The following is a 13,235-nucleotide window of genomic DNA, read 5'->3' as shown; positions in this document are numbered from 1 at the left end:
CATCCTAAATATAGGAATGCTAATTTTGAAATAACGCATCCCTACAATGCAGGTCAATATACAGTAGGGTTGCTACAGGTCAGACTCAAAAGTTGCCTTTATGTTCTTTCATTTGAGGTTGTCACAATCTCAGATGGAGGGCAAGAGCCAAATACGATCTCTGTGGGAGAAACAGATTTTGGAACAGAAAATCTGTAAATGATGAACTAGATCATTATTTTTTGTAGTGACTTGATTCACAAACTTGTGTTGTTGTTGTTTTTGACTGAAAGTCCTTTCAACTGACTCAGGAAGCGAGCACATGTTTTTCAATATTGTCACAGATTCACGAGAAAATATGACTCAAGTCTGTTCATGCTGAAAGACGCCAGAAATGTTGTGCGTTTTGATGGTTACCACAATCACCACTATAGACACTGTAGGCTCTTTAGTATGTAGTGATGTCACCAGCAGTAAAAGAGCTAAGGATTGTTGAAGTAAATCATTTTGTGAGCTCAAAAATAAGGACAGTAAGGTATAGTCTTCCATTAAAGCATCTATGTGTAATCATGAATGAAACACCCATTCAACCCATTACAAACACAATTTACTAGAATAATAAATATTGCTGTGGCATATAAAAAAGAGCAATGCCGCTGAAAAAAACCCTGAAATATCACTTAGTGTCAACAAAAAAGATACACTGTAAAGCAAACAGTTAATTACCACTTCTTAATTATCTCTCTGATGAGGTGCTATGACAGTTGTTTTTCTGTTATTTATCTTTTCACAGAACTCTCCAGAGGAAGCCACCACAATGATAAAACAATGTCATAAATAATTCTATCAGGATTGTAACAGAAATATCGGGCTAGTATTTCAAGTTATTGTGTCTACAGTCATAATGCATGGCAGCAATAAAGCCATTGTTTACTGTTGTGACAATGAAAGTGCCTTCTACTCCCTGTCACTTTTATGGTACGTCTCGGGGGTAGAACTTTCAGTTTTTGCTGATGAAACAACAAAACGTCTTTGTGAGATCTAAAAAATAGTTTGGGGCCCTCAAGGTCGCCGCACGCCCAGAGAGACAGATGGGTGCTGGGTGTCACTAATGGCGTGATGTTGTGCACCAGAATCGCCGGCCAATTCTTAAGCCTGTTACTGTCAAATGGAGGAAGTGTGTGCTAACTGAGTGCGTGTCTATGTGCGACCCCTGGCTTTAATCCACTTTACCTTTCATTTCCTTTCAAGACTGAAACTGACCCGAGGCAACTGCATGGTATCCTGTCTTACTGCTAACTGACTGCAACCTTCCCTCCCCTGTGTCTTATTCGTTTCTCAATAACAAAGCAAAAAGAGTCTCAATCTGTGGTTGAATTTGATTCATCCAGTCACCAAAGGTCATTAGACAGTACTGCAATCTGCAACGTATTATGATTATTATTTTGTTGATGTTTGCCGACCCAAATTGTCAATATGCAACAAAAAAAATAATCAGATTTTGACTTCGAAGGATGACCGTGACTGGAAAAATATTGATTTAGTCAGATTTGGACAATAAAAGTTAAGCTCTCACTTTGTCAAACAGTAACAGACCAGAGATGAAGTCACATTTAAAGCCACACTGCAGAACATTCCAGGTTATACATTGCCATGACACAAGAGCAACTCGAGCGATCAAACATACTCCTCATGCCCAGCTGCATACTGGCGATGCTATTTTTGCTGTGGGTCATCAAAATAAAGTATTTGAAAGGGAACCTAATGCATAAAACCTAACTGCAGTGGACAAAGCAAACATTTGTGATGAGCTGGTGATGCCCAGTTGTGAGTCAACACAGGGAAGAGGCGAGTTTACTAAAGCTACACTTTTTGATGTTTTTTCTATCAAAAGAAAGCCCCACAGTGAGATACATGTTTGTTTATCTAATCTAATGGGGAAAATAGCACAGACTATGGCATTTAACTGTTATTCATGGCTCCCACATGTCCTGATTTTTCTTGTGCAAGACTTTATGTGTACATTCACAACTTTCATTTTCAAATCACTATTTTTAAAGCAACAACTTACCCTTTCTGCTTTAATGTTCAATTCATTGACAATTATTATTATCATTATTATCATTATTGTTGTTATTGTTTCAAATTGCTGCAATTACAAGAAGTGGTCATATGAAAATGGATAAAACCCAACTTTAAAGTCAGAACGTTGCATAAATAAAACACATCTGTCTAAGCTTATTGAGACTGCATATAAGAGGCATCAAAATTACTGACTACCTAGTGGAGAAGAGGCTATAAGAAAGAAGCTATTGAAATAATAATTTATTTCATGCTAAATTTGATTATTATGACAGTTGTTCAAAATGAAATAAATATTTTCTGTATCTAAATATAAATAGTTGCAGGGGTAAAGCTAAAACATCAGCACTGCGCAGACTGAATTGTGTAGGTGCTTGCCCTCTTGTGGCCACCTGGATAACACTCTCATGTGAGCTGCCGAGTGACTGTCAGTGCTGTTCTTTTGGATATAACCTGGTGCTTTTAATGCGCTGTGCCCCAGCAGCTCCACTGACATGAATATCTCTGTGACCTTCACTAAATAGCAGCCCGCTGACTGATGGAAGGCTTCCCCAAACTATGAAACAGCACCGCCAGCATACGCACTGGCATAAAGATATTAAGAAAATAAATTGGTGTCAAGCAAATTGCAATAGTATTGATCAAAATACAATTATATATGGATGTGCAAGCAAACACACACGTTAGTCATGCAATGTAATGTGTAACTTGCCACCTTTACTGTATTTCACTGAGAAAAAAATATATACCTATGAAGCTTCGGAGAACTTAATTTTTTGTTGTTTCAAATATTTTAGAACCAACGCACTGTTATATCTTTTGGCAGAAGGAAATCACTAATGATATCAGTGGAGAAGTAAAAGTACATGTTTTGGCTGATTTCAAACGTAGTACAAGAAAAGCACCAATGACTGTAATGCGTCCAGTGAAAAGCACATTTATTATTTCACCTGTGTGTGTGTTAAGTTATGGCATAGACGAACGCTAAACGCACTTTCTCAAGGGCACTGAAAGTTTGAGAGACAGTGTGCGTGCATGTCTGATCAGGGAGAAGCATGTCTGACTGTACGACTGCTTTATTAAACCATGCGCGGATCAATTCTTAATCTGCTTTGAGTCTGTCCAAAACACATGCACAAACACACTGTAAGCATGGTCTCGAGCACGCATGTAGATACACATACATGTGGCCATCCATTACGACAAAGCCTTTTGGTCTTCCTCTCTGTCAAATTCAATTACTGACAACAGCACTAAGGGATTTCTACACGAACCAATTACCATCGGAACCCCCTGAGCACATCCCGGGATGAGGCTTCTGTCTGCGTAAGCAACATGTCCCACGTAGAGTATGGGAACAATATGCTATAGAGAGTGTTGACCAAAGCCAAACTAAATACTGTATGCTTGTTTGCGTGAACTCTCAGTTGTACTGGAGTTTTCCATCTTAAAGGTTTGATAAGCCATCATCTGTACTCGGACAGTGAGTTGAGAGTTGAGACAAGTTGAGACAGTGGCCCTAGAACCTTAGCATATAAGCATGTTTTAAGGAAGTTAACCTCCTTTTACACATTTGGTATTCTTTGGGGCGGCAGTCACGGTGGCACAGCGGTGGCACAGCTTGCTTCTCTCCTAGGTACGATCCCCAGGCAGGGCCTTTCTGTGTGGAGTTTGCATGTTCTCCCCATGTCTGTGTAAGTTTCCTCTGGGTACTCCGGTTTCCCATACTGTACAATAGGTGACTCCTCCAGCCAGGTGATACTGACAGTCAACCAGGCTCCACATCTGGAGATGGATCTCCATGCGCTGCCCTGCGGTCGGCCACTGTTCCTTACGGTAGCGCAGCAGGCGCGGGGCCTTTCTGCGCGGAGTTTTCATATTCTCCCCTTGCGTGTTTTCCTCCGGATACTCCGGTTTCCCCTACGACTAAAAACATGCACAGTCGGCTAGGATGAATGATGTGTGCGCATGAATGATGGTCGTCAGAGGGACTGTTGGCGCAGATGTGTGCAGTAAGTCTCCCCCAGGGGAAACTGAACACTTCTGAGTATGGGGTGAATGTTCAATTGTCTCATGTAAAGTGCTTTGTGACTATGTCTGTGAAAGGCGCTATATAAATCAAGTTCTTCTTCTTCTTCTTCTTCTTCTTCTTCTTACCCAGCAGCATCAAAGGATGGAACAAATGCAGAGGACAAACTTCCCTACGGGGACAGCACTGTAGACCTTGCCATGTTTTGTACTTTTGTTCAACATTTTGTAGCCACAGAAGTCCAGTAAGTGCATGTGGTGTTCCGGTCATTAGTTCTCTTACCAGAAAGGTCTTAGTACCACTTTACCAATTCCTTGTGCTTTCCTGCACCACTGAGTCACCCATCCTCTGCTTCACCCTCCCCATCGATCCGTGTGTCATCTCCCCCCCCGCCTCCCCACACCCCTCTCCCATCGCCTTCTTGCATTGTCAGAGAGTCACCGCCTGCGTGAGGTCAGGATAATGTTACTAATTTGTGTGTATGTGTGCGCTTGTCCCCAACTCGTCCTCCTCCTCCGGCAGTGGCACGACTGACCTACACATACTGCTGTGTCAACAACAGCAGCAGAAGCAACGCAGCAACATCGGCAACATCACAAGTGACAGCTTCTTAACAAGACACTTTACACAAAAGCAAAGTTAGCCTTTTGATGGGTTTTCAATGACATTTTCCTCTTCTGGATGCTCTTTTAAGGATATTTAAGCAAACAGGGATTATTTCAATGGCTATAGTGGGTAGCGTGCACAATATTCAAGAATCTGCTGATCTGATTTTGCATGATATGTCCTGTATCATTATTTTTGTATTGACAGACAAGATGCTGAGCTTCGCACTAGTTTCTGTTTTAAGCGGATGAGCCCGGTAATTACAGAGATAATAACCATGAAGGCAATTTCTACCATAGAGTTCTGCCCTGTCCTCCACCTCAAAATGAAATCTAAGGGCTTTGCAGAATGGTATGACGTCGCATAAAGGACTTGAAACCCACGGATTTCAAGAACGCTGTGCAAAGAACATTGTGCCACTGATAAATGGGAAGAAGCAAGCGAGAAGACCAAGCACAAGGGAATCTCCGGCAGTTTAGTCAGACGTTTTAACTTGTGCTCTAATGCATCCATTAGTGAGGTGGGGAATTGGACGGCGCAATTCCCTCTACAAACATTTATCCACCATGAGTAATTAAACAGAGACTTGCTTAACCGAAAGTGATGCAACGCAGAACGCTAATCTTACCGAAGAAATTCAAAAAGTTCCAGATAACTTGCGGCATTACGGCAGTTCGTACACTGAAATGAATAGAGTGGCTTGTGTAGAGAAGGAAAGAAAACCTTAAGCAATAAGCCAGTAATGAAAATAGAAGTCATGTGCAAATGGTAACAACCGTAGAGAACACTTATAGCAAAGTATGGGCTGACATGGATAATTAGAAGCATACTGTTTAACAATATTATGCTGACATGTGCGCTTTGTGAAGGCCATTCGAGAGTAGAAATGAGTCATCTTTTAGGCCATTATTGTTTCGCACCACCCTTGCGACTGGCCAAAAGAGTATGCTGGCTATTGTAACTCCATTTAGACCATGTAAATCCTTTTTATAGTAAAATCTGAACTCTGGGTTACTTGTTAAACCTCTGCATACTCTCACATTACGACATGAAGAGGGAAGCCCATAACAACCATCAGTGGCAAGTTTCTCTGGGTTAAAGTTGACGTACACTGCAGCCAGGACAGGCTCAGTCTGGCAAAGCGAGGAATTAGCGATAACTCACGCAGAAAGTGTAGAGTCTACTGGAGTTGGAGCATAATAGTCTGGTGCATGTGCTGCGTCGGCTCCCTGGGTTCTACTTTACAGCCGTAAAAGTGACTCACTGACAGCTCGAGCTACCTGCAGCAGTCTCCCGTGGGGGCCATTGTCAAACAGCTGTCTGTGCTTGAGAGCTGTGTGTATCCCGTGGATGTACAGACGGTATTTATTATCTTACAGGGCCATACATTCAGTTCTGGGGACAAATACACAAATCCAAATAACTTCACTTGGCGCGTTGAGAGAGCACCCGTAAGGTCGCTGTCAGGGTGGAATTAGGGTGAAAGCGAGGGTTAGACTTCTTGTGGACGCAGGGATGCGGGTAGTAATGGCTTTGGCACAAAATAGGTACTAAATCTACCTAAATGTCTTAGTGCGCGGTTGCTCTTGTGGCGTCTCATTAGCAACAACAGTTTCCTCACTGCGTTACTGATCTGTGCATTATGTACATCAAAGCAAAAAGTGAGAGAGGTCTAGTGTTTTGATGGACTTTTTTAGCTATATTCTAAATTCTAGGGATGCACCAATCCGATACTGAAAAAAATTCGATATCGGGTATCGGCTACAAATATCCAATACTGAACCGATACCAGTTTTGGCCCTCAACACCTCAAAAACACAACTTTAACCATCTAAATCGGAGAATAAATAGGAGAATTACCAAGTTAGAAAAACTAGGTTAGTTTTAACCTCCGCAAATGTATTTTTGATCGCGGCGCAAAATGCTGTGGTTAGCATCAGCATACTAAAGCTAGCAGAAGCATGCTAATGCTAACCTCAACTAATCAAGGCTCGGACAGAAACTATGGTACAGACACCTAAAGTAGCCTAATAAAATAGAATCGACCGCTGCTGAAGCCAAGTGTTTGTATTTTAGTTAAAGAAATAAGATCCAACAGTTGTAATGGTCAGACCACTTCAGGTGAGTTGTTTAAATCGATAACCTAAAGCCTGTCATATAATTATATTTAGTGAAGAAAAGGCCATTGATCCTTGTTAAATCTTTATCCAAGAGTTTATCAATAGATATAATTGATAATTGATCTGTAATATTATGACAATAAAATATGACTTTATTGATCTTAAAATGGAGAAAAGAGTCAAGTACATTTTTCACTCAGAGAAAGCCACTTTTAGGAAAGTGTCTTGGTATCGGTAAATATACTTAAAACCCAGTATCGGTATCAGTAGCAAAAAAGCTGGATCGGTGCATCTCTACTAAATTCATCCCCTTCTTTCATCATTATGTTTGGAAACAAATGATTCGAGATTTGACTTTACACGTGATAACATAAACATAAACATCCTTCATGGCCTCATTTTTTTAAATATCTTTCATGCTCTACCATATACTTTTTGTTGCGCAACAGCCTTTGAAGACACAGCGCCATGTACACACATAATTGAGGCTCAACATTACATCTATCTGAATGAGTTCCTTCCATTCTCGGCGTGTTGTTATTGATCGGACTTAAACAGCAGCACTCTTGTCGCCTTGTACCAGGAAATTGGCTTCATATTGAAACTGTCACAGCGAGGGTGCATTTCATTTGGGCCTCGAGGGCAAAGGGAACGCAGCGCACAGGAATCAATCTCCAGTCTCTGGCATGTGCTTGTTTCCAAAGGCATTTCTGATTCCTTAATGAAATGCAATCATTCCGAGTATGGGTCAGCACGGCGGCTCTTCAGATCGTCTGGGCCATTGCTTTGAACAAAGGTGTAATGAGAGATTATTTACTTTTTATTATACTTTACTTTTTTTTTAAAGCCAACCCAAGGATGTGTCTTAGGTCAATTCCCTTAAAAGCATGCGCTGGACAATGAATAGTTAGTTTGGGAAGTTGAAGTGCAGGAATACCATTACAATATGTCAAAAAAATATCAAATTTGCCTATTTTAAGACATCAAATTTATGCTTGTGACTACTTACAAAGTCCCACGCTAACTGAAAGAAGAGCAGAGGCTTCCACACTGTGATAAGTGTCTCATTATGCAGTGTTGCACAAAACGAATTAGAGAACAACACAAATCCTGCAGGATGCATGATTATAATGATGATTCAAGATGGGCTTCCTGCAGTGTAAAGTGTCCTCAGTTTACTCCCTCAAGTCTTAACGCGTCACCCTTAAGGTTTCCAGAAGATCAATATTGGAATAATAATATGATGGAACAAACAATAATAAAAGAGAGATAACGGTGAGAAGCAGAAACACCGTACTGCAAGAGGGAGCGTCTATAGAAATGTGGCGCAGATCAAGCCTGTCATCAATGCACATCGTGTGAAGGTTTGAAGTCCTACAGCTTTGAATATTGTAGAGATCCCTTCTATAACCCGTCATGGGACCTGTTACCACATGTATCTTAATCTTGTACCACACCATTGTACCAAAGATGTGGCCCAGACCTGGGCAAAATACGGCCCGCGGGCCACATCCGGCCCGCAAGATGATTCAGTCCGGCCCACAACTTGAAGAGCAAAAATGCATATGTCAAAAAAAAAAAGTACGTCTGTAGGCCATTCCTGTGCGGAGTTATGATTTTTTTTTTAATTACCAGAATGCTCACTCCAGCCACAAGGGGGCAGATTAAATAAGAAGAGTGTCCAGCAGAGGGCACTGACATAATAAGAAATCAGGATATAAACAACACATTGTGTGACTTGCAAGTAGGAAATGGACAGTCTGCCCCTGGGCAGCTGTTGCTACTATAGTAGCTTACTACCACGGAGTATGGAGTGAATAAATATTGACTACAATGTAGCAGAGACTTGTGACACAGGCTTGTAAAATGCAATAAGTGCAAGCCGTTTTTATGAGGCTACAGTCCTGTCAGGCTCATTGTTGTTCATTTATTGAAAAAAAGTCCTCAATGTAATTTCCTAATCAAAACATTTTTTTTGTTTTGGAGCTTTTGTTTATGGACCCTGGCGATACACTCCCCATATATTATACTTATATCCCGATATAAGTTTGAGTTATTGTTGGTGCGCCCTCCGACTCAATTCAGGCATCTCATGTGGCCCCTTATGAAAATTGATTGCCCACCCCAGATGTAGCCTCTTCTTGAGATAATGGGAAGAACTGATGTGAGGTTGTGTATGTGGTTATTGCCCATACCTTGACCACATCCACATCTGTAGAGCTGCAGGTGACCAAATCGTCCACCTCCCGGACCTGTCCGTCTGTCTCCACGGTAACCAGCCTGATGGGCACTGCCACGCGACGACCGGTGAGGATGGCTGTATTCACCACCTCTGTGTCCTGGGGGTTAAAAAGATACAAGTATTTAGTCAAACAGGTTAAACTTGCTCTTATCTGAATGAAAGCTTTAAAGGCTTTAACTTCAACCAACACCGATGTCGTCTCGCTTCATTGGAGATAAATGTTTCAGGTAAGAAAGTAAACAGTCGTATACAAGAGCACCATGGAGTTGAAAAAAAAAAAGAAAGAAAAAAAGTCATTATGAGCCCCACAATTATTATAATCAGCATGAGCAGATTTGATTAGATCCTGCCCACAAAAATAGCACAAACATTCCGGTGCCGTTTCAGCTCCCAGTGCTGTGTGCCAGTGTCAGTCTTGATTGTTTGGCATTGGATTTCCGAAGGGCACATTTATCTCCGCCAACACACACACACACAGGTTCACTTTGATTACAGGTTGTACGAAAGGGCCCACAGTTCTGGTATTTTGTGTTGGTACAACTACAGCAAGGGTCACAGTATGCCAATAACATGCTTTAACAAAAAGAAAGAAAGAAAAACGTGTCCTATAAATATATTGGAAACTGTTAAAGCTGTTAAACAGATGATGTGTGATTAAAAAACAAAAACAGAATCATTTTAAGAAATGCAAATGCTCAAAAAGGAGTTGGATGAGGACTGGAATGATAAAGTCTGCAATGTTGCACAGCATTTAACCATACAGTTGAAAATGTACTGTTTTATCTCCATGCGCAGAATGTGTATGAAAACAGGACAGAGGGAGATTAGCGCACACAGACACACGGCATGTAAATGGATGCAGAATATAAATAACACATTAGGTGCCATACATCATGTTTGCACAGATTCCAACACACATAACCAGTGACAAGCGGGCCAATATCTATTGCTCTGCTGCCCCACACTGTTACTTGACCTTTATTTAACGAGATCTGCTTCACATTCAACAGTTCAACAGTTTCATATGGCCTATTCTTCCAGTGGGTATCGCCCATATAAAGCAGCACGGCACTTGACTTTTGAAACATTAGGACACTTTATAGGGGACTTTACAGGGAGCATATCATACTCAGTCACTTTTTTGTTTGTTTGCTGTTATGTCGTTTCCTGATCAAAAACATGTCTACAATAGTTGTTTGTTTATAATTCATACATGTTTGAGTAATCCATGCTATTTTTTTTTTGGTTATTTCTTCTTCTATTACAGAAAGCAATCCAATCTGTTTTGTGGATTTTGTTGAGCAGTACATGGAATTTGGAAGTCTTTCATTACATTTTTAAAGTCCATAAGCCAATCTGCTTTTATCACAATGCCATTATTTTTGTTAGCATGCCATTTTATCATGGTTGATTTCCCCCTGCTGCCAGCATGCATGGAACACTCCATCCTCATCATGAGTCATAGATGTAGAGGAGTCCAAAAGGCAGTTTATTAGCCACAATGAATATGTAAACTTTCATTTAATACTGCAATGACTGTTGTAGTTGTTTGCTTTTTTTTGTAGTCCTGTCCCATCTATAAATGAGATGTGGTCCTTTAAAAAAAAAAAAAAAAAATCATATACATGGTTTAGGGAGTTTATAATATAATCTATTTTGATACGTTTTTCATATTTACATCTAAGGACAAATTTCTCCTCCACAAATGCCTCATATGAACAGGTTGAAGGTGAGAATCCGGTGACGGGGCAGAGGGGACCAACAGGATTATAAGCATGAAAAAGATGAAAGCCTGAGAGGCAAAACCAAGGGCACAAAAACCCAAAGCCGTACAGAGACATAGACTGAACTGAGCGTGCGAAGCCTCGGGGACGGGAGCAGATGGGGGGATAAAATCAATAGGAAGAGAAGACAGAGGATTTGAGATGAGGAAGGAGATTATGTACTATATGTGAGCATGTATAGATGTGTCTCTGGGCAACGCACTCATGGAGGCCACTGATTGCATCTTGTTTACATCTCAACAGATGTCATCCGTGTACGCCCCGCCAAGAAAAATACACCTTTGATGAAATGGCTTATTAAAGTGATGTAAGCAGGTGGTTTATCGTACTTGATATGATATCACACACGTGCTCATATAAGAAGCAAATATTGGCATGCATTTGGGCTGTTTGTCTTTAAAGGCTAGGGAACTTCAGCACCACCTGTGAAGTAATAGAGGTACAAACCAACTTTTTATTCAACCATGTTTTGAATGCAATAAACACATTGAAAAAAGCTTCATTATTTGAAAAAGAACAAAATGTGAATAGAAACGACTCAAATAGATTCATAATGTTTTTGTAATGATTTAATTTAATGGAGGCAAAGTGGATATGAAAAATAATTAAACCCAGGGAACAGATGCCATGTGTTGTTGACTTGAAATAAAAAAAAAACAAGCAAAGGCATTATGGTTCTGTTTGTTTATTCGATTTTTTCAGCAAAGGTCATAAATGGTCGAAGAGCAAAGTTAAACGTGTAATGAAATGTTATGGTAAACAGGTTGTATCTGGATTATGCAAGCCAGAACTATTGCTAAATTTGGACATTACATTATATAGGCCTATTATGGATGACAGGGGTGTGAGGTTAAAACTGTCCTGGCGCATTCCATATTAATAAACCAATGGAGATTTTAAAATGTGAAATACAAAACTCATCATCATTCACGTGAAGACAAATCAATGTCAAACTGTCTCTTCCATTTTGACATAATCAAATTCTGGAGTTTGAATGCTACAAATAATGCCTTGGCAGAGGTCTTTTGCAGTATGTCCATATCTCACTTGTCAAATAGTCACCGCCTGGTGTATCAACCATCAATATAATTTATTTTGTGCCCATGATCTATAAGTTCCTCCGTGTATTCACAATTGTAATCTCTGGGAAGAGTTGAGCAGTAATTACAAAGGCTGTTATGTTTAAATAAACTAGAAGCTCAACCCCGAGCGTACATTCACTCTGAACAGGTTCAATACAGCGGAACAGATGTTCACCAAACATGTCTAATTAGCAAGTATTATTTTGCAAACAAGCTAACTCCGCATCTGTCTAATTCATCTTTATGCAAATAACCAAGAGGGCTTACTCCAGAAGGGGAAAAAAATGAATCGGAAAACGCAATGCAATAAAAGTGAATGCGTAATCAAACGTAAATACACAGCATGCAGAGGAATTTCTGCACCATGGCGGGGCCAAGGCAGAGACAGGAAAAAGAAAGCATTTCATGGTTGTCCGAGGGAATTATTAAGTGGCTCGTCAAACGGCGCCCCGCTGTTTTCAAAAGCCGCTCTGCACTGCACAGTGATAACAGCAGTGTGTGTCAACTGATATGAACGTTCAAATGACTGTGTTTAATGGAAGATCATAGGCCCTATAAACCAGTGCATGCTGTATGTGTGTGCGGCTGGACTGTTAGAGTACAACATTTCCAGTTTTATGTTGTTGAGCTTAAAGCGTGAGCAAAATGAAACAGAGAGACCTACCATTACACAGAAGCACAAAGCCAGTAGAGTTGAGTCATTGAACCAAGTGCAGTTCTTTGCTTTTCAGAACAAATTCAATCCCTTTGGCTCACAATTACAGTAGGTAAGCACTTTTGGTCTGTCCCCTTTCCAGTTTGTTAATATTGCAAGCAATGGTCAACCACGTTAATATTCTCCTTAATACATGGCTGGCAACCAATATGATGAAAGGAATAGTTTGATAGCATGCATGTTCTAAAATGCTTATTATTGTTTTATTGTTCAAATGTTTTCTCTAACCAACACATAGAGGATGTGAATCTATAACCCAGACACAGATGATAAGATACAGTGTTTTATAGTCAGTATACAGACAGTAAACAACATAACACAACATGAAAACCTATTAGTTTTCCCTATTAGTGACAATCCAGTGCTTGGTGACTTCTGCTTCACAATGATAAGGAGATCGATCATTGAAAGATCAAATGCAACACTTTAAAGAGTAAACTCCAGTTTCCACGCGGCAAAGTGGTTTCCAGGTTAAAGTACATTGAGGATATCCACACGATTTCTGTGCCTCCCTTAAATAGCCTTGTGTCTCATTTGGAGGAAATTGCTTGGAACAGATACAACTGCGATCTTTCCTTTGCTCTCAGTCTGACCTT

At 40.4% G+C, this 13,235-nt stretch overlaps 1 protein-coding gene across 1 annotated transcript in view; it reads right to left on the bottom strand.

The window, feature by feature from the left end:
• Positions 1 to 13,235, bottom strand: part of LOC306962074 (transmembrane protein 132D) — a 224,595-nt gene that overhangs the window by 23,594 nt on the left and 187,766 nt on the right. The window contains exon 6 of the mRNA XM_079555116.1: positions 9,012 to 9,155. Coding sequence (XP_079411242.1) covers positions 9,012 to 9,155 — 144 coding nt within the window. The remainder of the gene's footprint in view (positions 1 to 9,011; positions 9,156 to 13,235) is intronic.

The sequence above is a fragment of the Gobius niger genome, assembly GCF_951799975.1.
Source record: "Gobius niger genome assembly, chromosome: 1".
Taxonomy (NCBI): Eukaryota; Metazoa; Chordata; class Actinopteri; order Gobiiformes; family Gobiidae; genus Gobius; species Gobius niger.
Note: the sequence above shows the minus strand (reverse complement) of the source record. Positions and strands in the feature narration are given on the sequence as shown.